General features: G+C 42.2%; 1 protein-coding gene across 1 annotated transcript; it reads left to right on the top strand.

The window, feature by feature from the left end:
- Positions 1-253: 253 nt before the first annotated feature.
- Positions 254-17,558, top strand: LOC114071568 (neuronal migration protein doublecortin-like; the record flags this gene model as incomplete). The annotated part of the gene is made up of 4 exons (XM_027909412.1): positions 254-356; positions 4,185-4,322; positions 12,459-12,553; positions 14,838-17,558. Coding segments are annotated over 4 exons (393 nt in total), but the record flags the coding sequence as incomplete, so codon positions are not given.
- Between the last annotated feature and the right edge of the window lie 222 nt (positions 17,559-17,780).

The raw sequence follows: 17,780 nt of genomic DNA, 5'->3' as shown, positions 1-17,780 counted from the left end.
AATGTGCAAGGTAGTTGTTTGAGGTTTTTTTCTCTCCTTTTTTTGTTTTGTTTTTTTTTTTTTCTTTTAATTACACTGTTACACTTGACTTGCCCAGATGGGCACCAGCCTTATGGAAAGTAGGACTAAATTAGCATGGGGGGGTGGGGGGGGGAAGAGCAGAGAAGCAGCTCCCTTCTGTTTAAATTAAAACTGAGCCTCGTCAGAATGTTGCCAATTAAAAATAAAATGAATGACTTTGCTCTCTCTGTAGGTGACCTGTCTCCATGATTTCTTTGGGGATGATGATGTGTTTATCGCCTGTGGTCCAGAAAAATTCCGCTATGCACAGGATGACTTTTCTCTGGATGAAAGCGGTAACATCAAACGCACGCTGTGGTTTTATTTGATTTCCATTCAGTTGCTTGTATCAGATAATAATGCTGCATGCTTCTGTTCTGGTTTTTAAGACCCAGTACATGGAATTTAACATCCTATTGTGATACTTATCCAGTCAGCAGATATTATAATCAGGCAAATACTGGCTGAGGTAGCCCAAGTCAGAATAAATTAACTCCTACTCCATTTGACATTTACCACAAGTATATTCTTTCAATTTTCTCCAGTTGCAGTCAGAGAGATACATTTTTCCTGAGAACTAAACCTCCCTATGCAGACAAGTAAACATTAAAAAAATGGGAAAAAGCGACAGTTAAAAAAAAAAAAAATCGTATTTCCACTGCTTTCTTCTGCTGATTCAAAAAGCAGGGCAGTAATTTTCTTTTGGAGGCAGACACAACTGTGACAGCACCATTATTTGTCCCTGTTACAAGTGCAAGCCCAGGTCTATAATAATGTGAGGCTCCATGATCAATTAAGCCATGAAATCTTTAATTTCACAGAATATACAGAGCTTGCTTGTAGGACTTACCACCCGCCCTACCTGGCTACCATATCTACCAACAGCACACACTGCCTGCAGGTGCCAGTGAGTGCAGCAAGAGGAAATTAATGTCATTTTGACCATTTAAACTCTAAAAGATGTCCTCCAAGCATCTAGGTTCATTTCCCAAAGTTCTAGGTATCCTGTATAAGGAGTACGAGCCCCATGCTGTCCAATCTGCTACAAACTGGCTTGCTGTTGAAGACCAAGGAGAACTTTTGCTGTATGCCAGGAGGTCAAGCAGCCTCTAACCTTCAAACACTCTGTTTTTGTGATACCTTTGCAAGCCTGATTTTATTCAACGCTGGTACTTCTGACCTGTGTACTCCAGGTGAACCCATTCTGATGGTCTTGGGTGATTAATAGAAAGTTTTCCAAGGTTCAGCTGTGACTTTGTAGGCAGAGAATAAAGCCTGTGTCAGGCTGGGGAAGCAATCCGTAACCTGAGCTTCGTATTTTTTTTTAACACTCAGCAGTTGAGTCAGCTCCAGAGGGAGTTCCACGCTGTAAAACAGTTTGGATGCAATCCTGGCAGAACAACTTGATGGGAAGCCCAGCTCTCTGCCTACACTCCTGGTTACTACTCGCTTTTCCGTCTTGGATTTCTCTCACACAAATAAGCCAAGCCTGCTGTTGGGAAGGCACCGCTGCCCTGCAGCTCTCAGGAAGCAGATGAGGAGCTGTTAGCAGCATTATCCACCCATGATCCTTCCTTGTTACGAGTCAGATGCTGCAAGAACTGCAAATCCCGAGGTTTTGCAGATGAATGTCACTTACTAAAATCTCCTCTGTCACGGGGAACTTTTCCTTGCCTGTTCGGATGACACGCACCAGGGTTGCTGGTTGTTATGTTCGCTCTGGCAGGACATCAGGAAACAAAATGAGGAATAGCATAAGAGGGAATTATGTCATCTTTTTCCTCCTGAACTGCCCACCACAACTTCCACCCTCTAATCCCTGCTGCTGAGCATCTGCCAGATGACACTGCTCTGTCCAGTTTGTACCCACTGGTTTCAGGATCAGCCCATGGACATGTCACACCCTGGTGATGTTTGGAGGTCTGTTTACACCAACTTCAGCACAGTCAGGTCTCCACCTTCAGAGCATTTTTTCCAGATGTGCAAATGCTCAGTGATAGCTTTTGGTGTACTGACACTTGCCAAGGGCGGAGCTGGAGGAATTCCTCAGAGTCAGCCTTTTTGTGCTAGAAAATGCAAAGCTGGGTTTCTTTTCAAGGAATTACTCCCCTGGGAAGAAAATAAATTTGTAAGTTCTTACAAGGACGTAATATGAAACATTTTTACTTTTTATGTATATTTTTTTAGTGAGTAATTCCGATGACTGAACACAGCTGCCTGACATCCTTGGCTTCTGGGATACCCATGTGATATATGATTGACAGATTCGGTGCCTATGGCCAGGCCAGTGAGTTGTGCTCCAAGATCCAAATGGTGCACTGTTTTTTGTTAGTATGCAAGAGCCTTGAAAAATATAACTTCTGCAGTGACTGAAGAGGATTTTTCCTCATGATTTGTCTCAGCTGGTTAACACAGTGGCTGGCTATTTCACAGCGTCTCATCAAACACTGTATTCTTTAGTATCAAGGAGGGATAGTCTACCTTCCATGCATCTCCCCACCCCCCAGCATCAATACTGCTCTTCATGTATAGAAAATTGGGGCTATATTAATGTTGGACCTCTACAAGCCTTTCAGTGACATCGTATGTGAGAAGTCAAGTGCTTTTGAAAAAAAACCCAAAAAACAGCACACACACAATTTTTTTGTATCCCTGATTTACAGTTTCCAAAATCATTTGTCAGGGGAGAAAATAAACTCATTGTAGGTTTAATTATTGCCATTCAGTGTCCCTGGAGCACAAGGCATCCTCTCCTTATATTCTTGTACTGCATGACCCGACAGCAAACTCTCTTGCAAACCATCTGGAAGGAGAAGAGACAGACTCTGGAGTGTCTGAGAATGAGGAAAGCCTGGGGAAAGAATTAAGGCAATTACATTTTCATAGATATACTGATATATAATTAAATAATGCATACATTTAGGTCAGACAGCTTGTTTTCAGTTGACCAATTATTTATCTGATATGTGCTGCCTTAGTTGATTCCCACTGGGGAATCCAGTCAAGAAGGTCCTCAACACAAGCCATGCATGCAGAGCTGAGCTCAACTTTTCTTTTAGAAACTGTCTGTACAAGGAACATGTAATTCACATCTGTAAAAAATGCACATTTTCGCATCTTGGTGAGCACAAGCTGTTGTAGGAGATGAGGTGAGACCTGTGAACATTTGACAAAAAGGAAATTCCCTTTTTATTGTCTTCTTCTTAACTGGGTTAAGTTAATAACTTGAGGGGTGGAAAGTTCTTTTTCTGTTAGCTCTCAGTGTAAATAAACCCTGGTTTTGAAGATCTGGCATGCCTGAAATCCTGGGACACACAGGGGTTTGTTAGGATTTCAGTTCCTTTCTGCAGGACCCTGTAGATCATGTTTACATTTTCTCCTCTTCCTGGCGTATTTATTTTTCAAGAAAACACAGTTGGGGTTCTCATCTGCTCATGTCTTCAAGTACATAAATCTGCTGGGCTTGTTTATACAAACCTTTCTGAAAGGGATGAGTGGCCAGGACAGAGGATGTGTTTTGTAGAACCATTTTATCTTCTTTCCGTTCTGTGTCTGAAAAGCTGCAGCTTGTGGAGACAGAAGAGGCTCATTCAGGCTGGGTGAAAGTCTCCTGGGGCCGATGCCCCATCTGCCACTTGGAGACTTTACACCATGCCATGAGCTGTTTCCTGGCTTCCTGCACCTGCATAAGTTGCAGTCACCATTCCTCCCACTAAATCTTCACGGAGGGGTGACAACAAATTACTTGGATTTTTGGGCCTGATTCCTTGCTCAGTGTTGACCATTTTCACTGTGCTCACGAGTCAGTGAGAACCATGGCAAGGGCGAGGGCAGAAAATGTTTGGTGGGACGTGGGTATGGAGACAGGCCCTGCTAGAGCCAGCCCAACACCTACACTATCTCAGCACCTCCTTTAGAGAAGCTGAGCTGTCCTCTTTTCCCTCCCCTTAAAAAGTCTCCTTTCTGCTCTGGAGAAAATGTGCTGATATCAGGCTTTTCCCCTTGCCCTTGATACTTGCTCTTTGGAGACAAAGCACCCAGCTGCCCCGGGGTGTTTCGTACCTGCTGTCCGCGGGCAGCGAGGGCAACAGGGACATAACCAGGGTTTCTGTGTGTTTCCCCAGAGTGCCGGGTGATGAAGGGGAGCCCTGCAGCTGCCACGGGCAGTAAGTCCTCTCCCACCCCTCAGAAGAGCTCTGCGAAGAGCCCAGCGCCCATGCGCCGCAGCAAGTCCCCAGCCGATTCAGGTAACCATCAAGATGGTGAGTGACTGTTTCTTGGTGTCTGAATATTGACTGTGCTCAAGGGAGAGACACGTACTCTGTGTGTTTGCACAGGAAACCCTGGTATTTTTTTGGAAAACAGGGAGCTGGTGCTGCAGGGGCACTTAGTAAATGTTGGAAAGGAGTTCTCTGGTTGGTTGAGTGCAGTTGTGGCTTGAGGTCGCACCACCCACAGTCTCACAGCCTCCCTCCCTAACAGCACTTTAAAAGAGGTTTCCATTTCACAGGCAGGAAATCAAGGCCTCACAGTGCTCCCAGATGTTCCCCATAGATACAGACTGATTTAGAATAACCTCCTGTGCAAAGCTAATGGTAATTATTGTGCAGGTCAGAAGAGGCTCCTTCTAATCCTTATTTAAAGAAGACCAGTGATCTTGCAACTGGAGAACTGGTGAGGGGTTTATTGATGTGATCCTGAGACGTTCACTCCGTAATAAAAGAGAGGGAAAATGGGACTTTGCTGCCACAGCTTGCACCACTTGAAAAGCCTCCCTTCTCCTTCATCAGCCCCTGAACTGGTGGTGTGGCACACCTGGAGAGCTGCAGAGCCCATCAATTGAAGGTTGGGCTGCACATTGTAGTAATTCCAGTAACTAATAGTTTTCAGAGTCGTGGAAAGTTCCTAGAGTCACAATGAATCTCTGGTGTGTCATCTGCTTGCCTGTTCTGTTCCAAAAGAGAACCAGACATGGCCTTTCACTAAAATGGCCAAATCACAAAAAAAGGACGCCAGGATTCCAGGAGAGCCTCATCTCTTGAATTCAAGTGGCCCACAGCATTAACACAGGTGATATAAAACAGAAATTATTTTTCACCCTCATGCTAACACACAGCATATTTCATGGGAACGCCACACAACTGCTGACTTCAGTAGACATTGGATTATTGGATATAAAATTCTCTTGACAGTAATCAGAAGGATTTTCCCCAGGAAGCAGTTCAATCTTTTAGGCTTGGTTTTTCTTGGTTGGTTCTTTAGCTGCTTAAAGAGACAGTGTGAAATTGGTTGGCACTTGCCAAGACTCTCTAATTTAAAAAAAGTTATTTTTCTGTAAGGGGATTTTGCATTCATAAAGTTTTTCTTCAATATGCCAGTGTTGGTTGTTCCTAAACTCAGGCTTGCTATAATCTAAAAAGCTTTTATAATCCCAAAAGCCTGGTAAAGTTGTGTGGGTACATTGAAGGCATGGTGAAAATTATGTTGTCGATTTAAAAAATCCCAAACTAACATTCAACAATCTGTGAGTCAGCTCATGTATGAGCTGTGAAACAGCATTTAAACCTTCTCCGTAAGCATCAGGTACTAATTACCACCAGAACTAGGCTTTACTGCATGAACACATAATCTAATGTGAAATGTCAACTATTGTGTTCCTGATTTTAACTGATTGAGTGACTTACAGGAACAGAATGGTGAGTCATCTGATGAGGTTTAATGAACACAGTCAGCAGAGCTTTTCAGAGGGAGATTAAAATAACCAGAAATGCTGAACAAGAGCCAGTTCCTGGAGTTAAGGCCAGTAATGAAGGACAAATCAGGTTTCTTTAATCCATCCAGACAAGGGTCTTTCGTACTTTCCTGTAATTTCAATACAGGAAGAAATGGCAGCCTGTCCTGTTTAATAAGAATGAAAAAGACTGAACTCTTTCAGCACTGGAAGATGGAAGGCTTGTTTACTCAGGACAGAGAGAAAAAAGAATATAATTTAGTATTCTTGTCTTGAGCTTGAAATAAATTAAGTGGATTTGCACACCATTTAAGAATCAATATTTACATTTAGGTGGATTTTGATGTTATCACATGAAAAAAGCAAGGAATGCTGAATGAAGCCTGATTACTAAAAGACTATCAGACATTTTTTTCCCCCACAGAATTCTCACCCATTTAATTTGTGAAACTGTTTAAAAGTAGTTTTACTTCAAATATATATATATATACAGCTGTGTGTTTGCTCTCCTACACATTCATACCTTTTATCTTTGCTGTCTTTCACTCTGCTATGGTGACAACAGATATATTGTCACACCAGAACCTTTAGTTTCCTTGGTTCTGTGTTGGTAGTTTCTGTTCTCTGCAGTTCTTCTCAAAGCAGGTTTCTGTACCCTTTTTTCCCCCCCAAGGTCTCTAAGGCCTTTGTGACATGTCTGGGCACTGATATCAATGCAGATTCAGAGGTATACATACATATATATATATATATGTATATACACCTTCTCAGCAATGCCAGTGTGTTTCTGGTTTGACCCAGCTATTCCTCCAACTCTGTGTTGATTGTTCCATCATGGGACTGTTTTTACCTCTTGGTTCAGCTTAACTGGAAGGTCCTGGCTGTTTCGCCAGCAGTTCCCACTGGTCTTCCAATATATCCTTTAATTTCCAACCTCTTTGGTACTGGAGCTGTGACACAGCCTTTCATCTATGTCCTCCTCCCATCTCTCACATCATGTTGCTTCCAGCAAAGTGCACTGAGCAAAGTACAGCAGGATTTTACTTCTCTCCTTTCAGTAATGTATCCAAGTGCCTTTCTCTGTCTCCCAAATGTTACCTAAGAAAACTGAGCTAGTTTCTCATATATCAAGTGTGAATTAAGATTTGGAAGGGATTGGTGTCTCTGTCTGGCCTTAGGTGAGCTTGGGTGGTTGTATTTCAGTACAGTCTGAACATGCAAGAAAGACACAGGTAAACTAGAGAAAACCCAGAAGAAATTTTCTCTAGAAACTGCTTTGGGAGCAAAAGCTGAAGGAAATGGGCTGATCCAGGTTAGAGAAAAGGAAAACTGAGAAGGGACAATATAACACTCTCCAAAGGCATCTGAAGTATTGAAAAGAGGATAAGGATCAATTTTCCTTTGTGCCTGTCAGGGATAGGACAGGACATTGATTTAATCTTTAATATGAGATATACAGGTCAGATATTAGGAATACTTTTCAATTATAAGTAACTTGATTACTGCATCAGGTCTCTCAGGGAGCCTGTGAGTCCCTGTCAGACTTTATGAAGTTAAAACATAAGATCTCTGCCAGGGATGGGCCAAATACATTTGATCCCAATTTAGAGAACAAAATTGGAGTTACAAAGCTTCTGTGGTATTTCTAGCCTGGATTTTTCTTTCTGTGGAGTCAGCTTTGCTAAAAGACATAGCTTAGAGCAATGAAACCCATCCCTTTCCTAAGATGACAGAGGAAAACTGTGCATAAGGAGAGAAGTCTCTGTTTTCCTGCTATGGTCCACGAGATTTAAATGGAATAGGATCAGCATGAAGTTTGGCAAAATTTCTTTAACAGACTGCTCCAATAAGGAGTCAAACAGAAGAAAAGACAGAGCTGAAGCTCTGGGGAGAAACACAGGGCAGAAAATAGTGATGTCATTTGCCGTTATTTCTTTGTTATAAAAATGTATCTTACAATAACTCACACTCCAGACAAGGGTTCAGTTTTATAACATGTGCTGTGATAGGAGAGTTAATGATTTTTAAAACCAATCCTTTGCAGGAGAGAGCCACAGGTACCTGAACTGAAATTTGAAAATGTCTTTGCCCAGTTTTGCCCTGATTTGGCTCAGGGAGAACATGAACAGGGCTCTGAGGCACTGCTGCAGGACCTTAATTTCTCAGCGCTCTAATGGGAAGGTTTGGATAGAGGGACAGAAGCATATTCACAAGGCAGCAGCAATTAGCAAAACAGACACAGAATGTCAGTCTGTCCTGCCTGCAGAGCTGGCTCCCCGGGGTCATTATATATGAATGTGTTAAAAAGGCAGCAGATGTCTTTGGGACTGCACACCAGAGAGAGCAGCTTGTTCTCTCGCTTGTGCTATGGATGTTCTGCCCACTGACAGTCCACAGTGCACATCCAGGGAGAGATCCCCTCACAAAACCTGGTGAGAAGAGGATACCAACACTGCAGAGCTGAGTGCTTGGAAGTTTGGAGGTGCCTGAGCGAGGGATGCCTGTGCAATCTGAATTCTTCCACTCCTGAACAAACAGTACAATGGAACCTTTATTTTTCCCGTGGCTCCTCTGTCCTGGAGTGCAGGAGGGCTTGTGCTCACTAAAGGAGCTGCACTTTCTACATTTGCTTTATGCTGTCCTTGTTCTGGTTGTTCCTTCTCTTTAATTTCTTGGTGATGCTTCAAACCCTGACCTGGGGACGAACCTATGCATGTATTTCATGGTTCTTTCTCTCACTCTTGGGGTGTGTGAGCATGAGCTCCTCGAACTAAGAACTCATCTGCTGAATCCTGGGAACCCCAATCAAAGCAAGGAGCATTAACCTTATTTTACTAATTGATAGAAATAGATATCTCCATGCTTTTTGAGCACTGCCTGTGATCCCTGGGCCCTGCTTTTTCCAGTGCTGTTTGTTGATAGAAATGGGAATTCAAAAGGTCTCGGTGCTCATCATCACTGGAAATTCAGATCCAGAGTCCCAGCCACCCAGGCAAGCCTGAGCAACACTCACAGAACAATTGCACATGGGAATTTTGGCTAAAAGGGGTCCTACAAGAAGGCTGAAGAGGGACTTCTGACAAGACTATGGCGTGATAGGACAAGGGGGAATGGCTTTGAGATGAAGGAGAATAGTTTTAGATATTAGGAAGATACTAGGGTGGTCAGGTCCTGGCACAGGTTCCCCAGAGAAGTGTGGCTGCCCCACCCCTGGAAGTGTCCAAGGCCAGGTTGGACAGGGCTTGGAGCAACCTGGGCTAGTGGAAGGTGTCCCTGCCCATGGCAGAGGCTTGGGACGAGGTTCTGTGACTCTGTGATCCTAAAATATCTGTGGGAGACGGAGACAGAGGATTCAGCTTATCTGGATCTTTCATAGCCTCTCAAACGTGACATGATTATTCTCCCTCGTCCCTCTCATGTGCTGGACAAGCCTGATTTCTCTCAAGTACAAATTGCCTTGTGCACTGGAGGAGATAAGGAGCCTATGAAAACAACGTAGTGCACGTGCTCATGCGATTAAAGGATGTGTTATATGCACAAAGAGCCTTTAAGGTAGATTGGGGTCACGAAGCAAATACAATGACATAAATAAGACATAAGACACAAACAATAACATGGTGGGAAAAAAAAAAAAAACAAACAAAAAATTCAAATAAAACCTGGTTATAAAGAATGGTTCCCAATAGCTGAGTGTAGGTGAGATCCTGAGCTATCCTAAGTCATCAACAGATTTTAGTGGAGCAGCAGCATTATACACCACCTGGGATCTGCTCTTTGCCTCTTGTTGGTTTTTTTGCATTTCAGTTCAAAAGAAATGCAGGCAAGTTTGCTTATGAACACTATTCTTCATTAGCAGACATAGAGAAAATTAAACTGGCCTTCTTAATTGTTGCTCCTGCTGCAAAATTGCGCTGTATTTGTAATGATATTCATCCATCTCATTCGATTTCTGATTTGGATGTCACATCTGGTTTTTCGTTGATGCTCATAAAATATTAATATCCCTGCTGTAGCACTTAAAAGTCTCATTGTATTAGGGAATTTCTATCCTTCCCTGCAGCAATTACATCCATTTGCTGCACACTGACTGTTTGCTGTTCTTCCAGTCTTCCTCTTAGGGGAAGGGAAATTTCGGTTCTTTGTAGAGTTGTTAGGTGGCATTTTTCATCTTAGGAAGATCAGTGACAACTGGAAATAAATAAAGAAAGAGGCTTTTTAGGCGTTGGAGAAGGATTCTAGCTAATACAGTTTATACTACTAACTATTCTATCCCATGTTTTCTTTAACAGAAAACACAAAGTCTCTTGGTGAAATAAAACATAAAAGAGATCCAAGTTCTTTTTTACTGAATTGCCTTCATTATATGGCATATAGTTGGAGAACTCTGCTTGTTTTCCCCGGCAGCCTTGAGGGCAGCTCACTTTGCAGAACTGGAGCACAGTGAAGTGTCACAGCACGGGGCAGGGACCGGGGTGTAACAGTCTCTGGGTTTCCATAACTAGTTTTTTTCCCCCTCCCAATAAAGAATGGTCTGAGTGGAATGGGGAGGTGAAGGGTCACTCTCTTCCCCAATTATCTCTAAACCATTATTTCTACCACCTTTCAAGAAATATCCATTTCCTCAGTGAGGTGCATTTGCAATGGGAAAAAAAGATTGTCTGTGATGAATAGCCTTCTCTTCCCAACAGAGTAGGAAGTGCATAGAAATGAAGACAGAGGACCCACATTACCATGAATCTGTCGAGTCTGAGCTGCTGTCCTGTGCTGGAAGCTCCTCCTTTGTTCTGAGGCTTAGATCACATGTTTCTCTACACTTACTTGAACTCACTTGAATGAGCTCTGCATTTGGGCCAGTGATACTTAAAAACCTGAGCTACCCCCCTGCTCCTTTCTCACAAGAAGGTAACAGAGAAGAGGAATCAGCCTGTTTGGGGCATTAAAGCAAGAGTTGTGCTGGTTTTGCTCTTCAAAATACGACACCCATATATAATCTTGCTGTATGATACTTTATACACTTCTTCAATCTCCTCCAGACACTCAAGTACTTGCTGTACTTGCTTATTTTTAAGTACCCCATTTGCAGATTCAGCTTCTATAATTGAAAGCCTAAGTCCCTTGTGCTGAAATCATCCCCCCTCCTCTGTGCATGCCTGTACAGTTGTTAGAGAAATGACACAGAGGGATACTGGGCACTCTGAGAGCAGGACAGCCAGCCTGGAGTATGACATGCTCGTTTTCTGTGTGAAACGTCAACACACTTCAAAATCCTTTCCTTAAGGGCAGGGATTTGTATATTTATCTGGAGGGCTGGCAACACTACAGCCATTTAGGGAAATGACAATCAAAATATTTGAGGCTTAGTTTTGTGGCTTGTGCTGAATACATAAACATCTGGAGTAGGTTTTGGAAATGTCACTTTCCATAGACTTGATCGGGAGATGTAGTTTAATGCTAATAAGGCCTCCAGCAGCCTGCTGCTGCTTGGATTGCAAAAAGAAAAGGCCAGAAAGGACAACATCCTTGGACACAGCCAGAATGAGTCTGAATTCCCTTTCCTTGAGTAAGGCTCCTTGTGCTGATGGAGCTTTGTGTTTAAACCCCTGGTAAGAAGAGGGTTTGTATCCCTGGAGTTGATACCTGACCTATGAATGACCAAACTCGCTATGTGTGAGCATGTCCTTAGGAAATAGGTATTGTGACACCTGGCAATTATCAAAGGCATTAGCTTACCCCAGTGAACATCAGCAGTAGGAAAAAAATCAATTTATCCTTATTCCATTTTGTTTCCCTTCATTTTTTTCTGCATAATATGCTATTTACTTTGATTCTTTTTTAGTCCAATAAATGCATAATAGCTTGCCCTGACATAGACTTATGCCCTTCACTTTTGACTAAAAAGTGAAGGCCTCTGAAAGCCTCGATGAGCAGTCATTCCAAAAGCCATTTTGTTTAAATGAATAATACTTTTTTTAAATTGAGAATAACTATGTGTACTATGTTGCTTTTTTTTCCAAAGCAACATGAACAAACAAATCAACCCAAAAGCCCAGATTTTGGTCTTTGTAAAATTTTGCAAAAGATTGCTTCTTGATGTACTACTCCTGTGCCTTCCATGATGGACCATGTCCACTTCTCTGGTGCAGGCAGCAGAGGAAGACCAGAGACCTGTCATGTCACCCTGTGCTTCCACCAAGGCTTCAGAAGGGCTCTTTGGTCACTTAATCCCCTCCACAGCTACTACATCCAAGGCGTTCCAGGCTGCTGTTTGTCCAATTTGTAACCATCTAACATTTCTTATCTAGGATTCAGGATGTCTTCAGCCTCTGGTTTCCCCACACCGTTAAACTGTTTGAGAACATAGAAATTGTCTTTCTGTTTTTGTGATGTTGTGTATCTTGGATCAATTTGGTGAATGTTTGCTGTGTAAAATACTGCTCCTTCTATTTATTTTCTATTCCACTGTATTTTGCAGTCAATTACCCTGAGTGGCTGAAAGCCTTGAGTTAGGTTAACAGCCATGGTATTTGTTTGGCTTTTTTATCCTGCCTAACATGAATAAACTATAGTGTTTCTGTGTTAAATGTTTGGAGACCTTCCATCTCCCCAAAGGAGGAAGATCTTCCCCTTGCTTGTCTTGATTTCTAGCTTCTGTCTTGTTTTCTCTCAGCAAACGGGACCTCAAGCAGTCAGCTGTCCACACCCAAATCCAAGCAGTCCCCGATCTCCACACCCACCAGCCCAGGGAGCCTCCGTAAGCACAAGGTATTATGTTTCTTATACCTTACTACATCTGTTTCTGCCTTAGTTCGCTCAGACTTTTGTGACATTTAAGCCCTGGCCAGGTTCTCTGGAAGCAAAGCTCCTCACGTTGAAACAGTGGAGTTTGGCCCTTTACCTGAAAGGGTTGTTGCTTCAGACTCTGCAAGGTGGTGAGCAACAAAGCATTGGCCTGTTTCCTCCAGACGGATCAGAAGAGAGAACTTAACCCTGAGCTTGTATCACTGTTTGAAGAAGTTATTGATGGGTATGGGTTCATATAAATCCTCCTCTCTTGAAAAGCCTCAGGTGTTGGCAAATCTGGTTCATTAAACAGCAGAAGCAATGCAAATGTTACTGAAGCTCTAAGACATCACTTTAATGATGCTCCTTAAGAATTTATTTTTTTTTTTAATTATTTAAGGGCATGCTCTGTTTTACAGGAACCAGCTGATTTTTTACAGCTGGAGTGGTAATTGTGATCTGGAACAGTAGCTGGTTTTCCTGGTCACAAACAGCCTGTCTAACAGGTAGCACAGCATCCTAGTAGAGATCTCTAAACCTGTGCTGGCTCATAGATAATTCATGCATTGATTTATTTAAAAGGTACAGCAGCTGTCACAGCTTTTTCAGTTCCTGTTGTTCAGTGGCATTCTGTGCTGAGTTCAGGTTTTCATTTCCGTGGGCCTTTGCATTTCTGGAATAGCCATAGCGCTGCTTCCACCAGCCTTCACCTGATAGGAACTTGGGCATAAATGTAGGTGTGGGAGAGGAGGTCAAGGGGATGTCTCTTTAGGTATCAGAATGCACCTCTCATCCTGAGAGTGACTTTGAAAATATTGACTTGACGTTCTGGAAGAGTAATTTAAAAGTTCTGGTAGTGCTGAGGTTTTGCAGTCGGCAGCCACATGGAATCTACTGTGGGCTAAATTGCACGGGCTGGACTCATTTTGGTTAACAAAGGGATAGCTGAATTCAAATGAAATCTGTTTTCCTCAGGACTGCACTCTAACCTCAGCTGCTCAGCCTAGGTCTGAGGAAATGAACCAATTTTAACAAAATGTGTCCAGATTTATTATTAATTTACAACTGAGAACAGAAAATCTGGCCCATGGTCTAAATTTAACAATTGCTTGTGTATATTCAGCAGGAGTAATGCTGTAAACTGCATCCTTTGCTTCAGCAAAAAGAACCTAAAATGCTTTCCAAACACTATCCCATTTAAACTTTGGAGATGAGGATTCGCTTCCTGGCAAAGACAAGTAAAACTCACCTTTCAATGTTTTATGTATGCTTTCAGCTGGCTGGTTTATGACCTTTTCCAGTGAAGCCCCGAGAACATTTGTAATAGAGGGTGACTGCTGAGGGCAAAGCCAATCCAGTATGATTTTCTCCACTAAGTTAAGCCAGTCTGCAAATATGAACACGGCATTTTAGCTTACCAGAATATTCATGCATCATTGTCTTTTTCCCAGGAGCAATTTCCTGCTTTTGATGAAATCACTTCTTTCTTTCCCCTTAAAGCTCAAATGATAAATGCTTAAGTTGAGTACACCACAAATTCCTATTTTACCTCTTCTTACATCAAGATTTCTGTGAATTTCCTTCCTGAGTATTTGGGATTTAATTCATTTTGCTCACAGTTATTACCTGTGTGTGGGTCAGAGCCCAGACAGGTCCCAGGAGAGTGTTGGCCCTTGAGCTGGTTTGTGTTCCTGATTCCATGCAGAACTTTGAGGAAGTGGAATAAGATGGTTATCCAAGAAAGGGACCCTGGAAAAGCTTTACGTTCAGCATCTGATCCAAATAATAACCTTGGGATTGTTTTCCTTAACCTTTCTCATTGATCAGAAATTACCTAAAATAAGGAATAAATCATGGAATGTGATTTTCGTAGAGATTTGTCCTGAAGGTAGCTGTCAAATTAAGGTAAGGCTCTTTACTGTGGACTTAGGTTCAAAGAGACCTGTTTAAAGCAAGGTCCTGCTCTTCCACGCGTGGGCTAAAATGGACACACTGATCCAGAAACAACAAAACCATCACTTCTCAAACTTAGCCCTGAACAGGCATCTTTCTTCTGGCACCGAGATGCTCTTGTTCCACTGTGTGAGTGTCAGGTCTCGATTTTAGCCGTGATCTGCCCGCTCAGGCCGGTCCAGTAACCGGTGCACGAGTCCTCCACCCTGTCCCTACGGACTGCACGGAGCTGGGCCACTCTGCTGCTCCCTTATGCATGGCCAGAGGTGGAAACTCATTGTGAGAGTTAACATTTTCTTCTTTCTCCCTACAGGACTTGTATCTGCCTCTGTCTTTGGATGACTCTGATTCCCTTGGAGATTCCATGTAGAGCGACACGGAGCTAAATGTCCATATTGCAAGCATTGTCTAAGATACAGTGAAGTACTTCTGCCAGAATAAGCAGATAGGTGACTGGTGCTTTCAAATCAAAGGACACACCCTTATATGTCTTTTTTTTTTTTTTTTTTCTCTTCCTGTGATTTATCCTCTGTGCCACAAATCAACACCTGCCAGTCTCTAGAGATAGAGGGATACCATTTGTCTAAGTTACAGGGATGCAAAATGGACATTGTGAAAAATTTGGGGCATTTCTGTGCATTTCCCATTTTCTTCTAGTGTTTCCTCTTCTGCTGCAGCTGTGTAATTTTCCTAGTGATAGTAAAGTAGCTCCCCTGGAAGTGTGCAAATGGATCCCTTGCTGACCAGTTTGCAAGCCCAAGTAGGGCAAATGATGTTCTCCACCTGTCCAAACTGCCAGCATTTGCCAGCTCACCTGTTCCTCATTTACAGCCCAAATTTAGCACCTGCATACTAACCAGTATTGGTTTTATTTTTGGAGGGCAGGAAGTGAAATGACTTAGTAGCTTGATGCTTAATATGCCAGCAGAAGCTTGGCTGAGATTAGGAATGGTTGTGTAAGATGCTAAGTAAGGTTAGTACAATAAATCAAATTATTCAAATATTGGGATTTAAAAAAAAAAAAAAAAAAAAGTTAAGCAAAAAAAACATAAATCAGTTACCTGGAGTGGAACACCTTCCACAAATAATCCAAGGGTACTGCTAGCTGGTAGGAAATGTTTATACCTCCCTTATGGTATCTCTCTATCTCTGTTTATAACAGCAATGCCTTGTGAACAGCCAACACTGAAAACACTGTGAGAATTTGTTTTCAGGTTTGACACCCTATAGGTCACTTTTTATAGCAAAAAAATCAATACACTTTTTATAAAGGAAAACCTTGTATCTGTGTTTTGGGAGTAAGGATTCAAGCTCCTTCTTTTTTATAAAAGCTGGTAATTTTCTTTTGTTTAAAAAACACGCTCAGAAAAAAAAAAAAAAGTACAAAAAAAACCAACCACAACTTCAGAACAATAATAACAGCAACTCAGTTAAGAAATCTTGTCATCACTGCCAAAACAGACACATGTAGTGGAAAACAAAAGGTCAACTCAAAATATTGAATGTTTTGATAGTTTTTGTAATGTTTAAGACTACGTACTTGGTTTTTTACACTTCAATATTCCTAACTATGGCCAGATTCTCTACTTATATAACAAATTGAATTTTGTGATGTTAACCCCCCCCCCATATTTTAAGAAACTCTTCTATCTGATTAAAAAAAAAAAAAAACAAAACAAACAAAACCAACTTGCTGTATTTAGAGAAACCTTTTGCTTTTATTAATCAGTAGTGACTCCTAAGGAATGCAAAGTTCATCTCTTCACACAGGCTGGTGGTTTTTACTACACTGAAGCTTTGTCATAGGCCAGCTGGCACTGCCTCCCTTCCTCGTGGAATAAGCTTTGATGAAACTGATTATTGCAGAACTTTACCTAAATGAAATCTGTGCAATCAAATCTTTCTTTGTTGCTCTATTTGCCTTTTTTTTTTTTTTTCCGACACAGACACCTGTTCTATTGCCTTGCAACCCCCTTGTGATTAGAATGAATTATACTGTTGTGATGTTTGATGCTACATGAATGCTGGGCTGTTCCCAAAGCCACTCCATGTTTTGTTTGCTTGCATTGCTGGTATGAAACAATCTGTGCAGGCTGCATCTTTAGAGCTTCATGTGATCTTACGTAGAATGCAACTTAAAAAAGAGATTTATCAGAGAGAGGTCAGGATTGGGAATTACCAAGGGGTCAGAGTTATCATGCACCAAATTTGCACCCAGTAGTCTTAGTGCGTGATCATTTACACCCAGAGTTTTGCATCAGAAATCATTTGTTCTCACTAATAACTTCATTTAATTTAATAACTCTCTGACTGCACAACTGCTAAACGATGGTTTTACCTACTGTAAATAGAATCCTGGGGTTAGTTCAAAGGCTAAGGGCTCGTGTAGAAGGATGGTAGTGTGGACAAAGCGTAGGTGCAGTAGTCAGGACACCTTTCAGCCCTTGGCATTGCTCAATTTAGTGTCTGAATGGGAGCAGGTCTCTTAGTAACCCTGTGCCTCAATCTGTCTGTCTGTCCCTGCAGGGACAACACTGTTCTACCTCACTGGGGGTTGTGAGGCCAAATGTTGGTTAACATTTGTAAAATGCTTTCAGATCCTCTAACAGAAGGTGCTGAAGTATTCTGGGTGCAGATTTGGTCATGGGTGCTAATTTTTGGCTGTTTAATCCTGTGAGTGCTACTGTAGACACTGGCCATGAGCAAATAGAACTTTTTAATCATTAGGATGTCAAAGGCCATGGTTACACTAACGGTATTATTCATCAGAGCTTTTGCCTTAGCGAGAGCTTTTGTGTTAGCTTTGAGTTATCAAAAATAATCTGATGTGCTTTTACCCTCTCTTCTGTTCTGTTGGTGGAAATCTCAGAGTCCCTCCCTGAGTCTCTGCCTTTCCAGGGACCCTGACTAGTAGCCATGGATTGGACTCCAGCCAAAGGTGCTGTTCACACACAGTAGCACAGGCCATTCCTGTCATGGTCATGGTTAGCATGTCCTGCCACCTTTCCTCAGCTAAACCAAGAGACCAGCCGTGAAAAAAAATCACATCTGGGTCCTCTTGATGTTCAGTACAGGACACTCACTGTAGATCCACCTGGAAACCTAAATCTTTGCTATCCTGAACTGCTTTTAGCAGCCTGAACTGCTGGAGCTGGTGGTGAGGAGTAGGAAAGGAGTCTGAGACGTGCTTTCATCCGGTATCCACGAGTGCAGTTTGTCTAAGAAAGAACAGGATCCTAAGGCATGAATGATCCTT

This window comes from Empidonax traillii, unplaced genomic scaffold, assembly GCF_003031625.1.
Source record: "Empidonax traillii isolate 1590-97213 ecotype Southwest subspecies unplaced genomic scaffold, ASM303162v1 scaffold2107:size41527, whole genome shotgun sequence".
NCBI lineage: Eukaryota > Metazoa > Chordata > Aves > Passeriformes > Tyrannidae > Empidonax > Empidonax traillii.
Note: the sequence above shows the minus strand (reverse complement) of the source record. Positions and strands in the feature narration are given on the sequence as shown.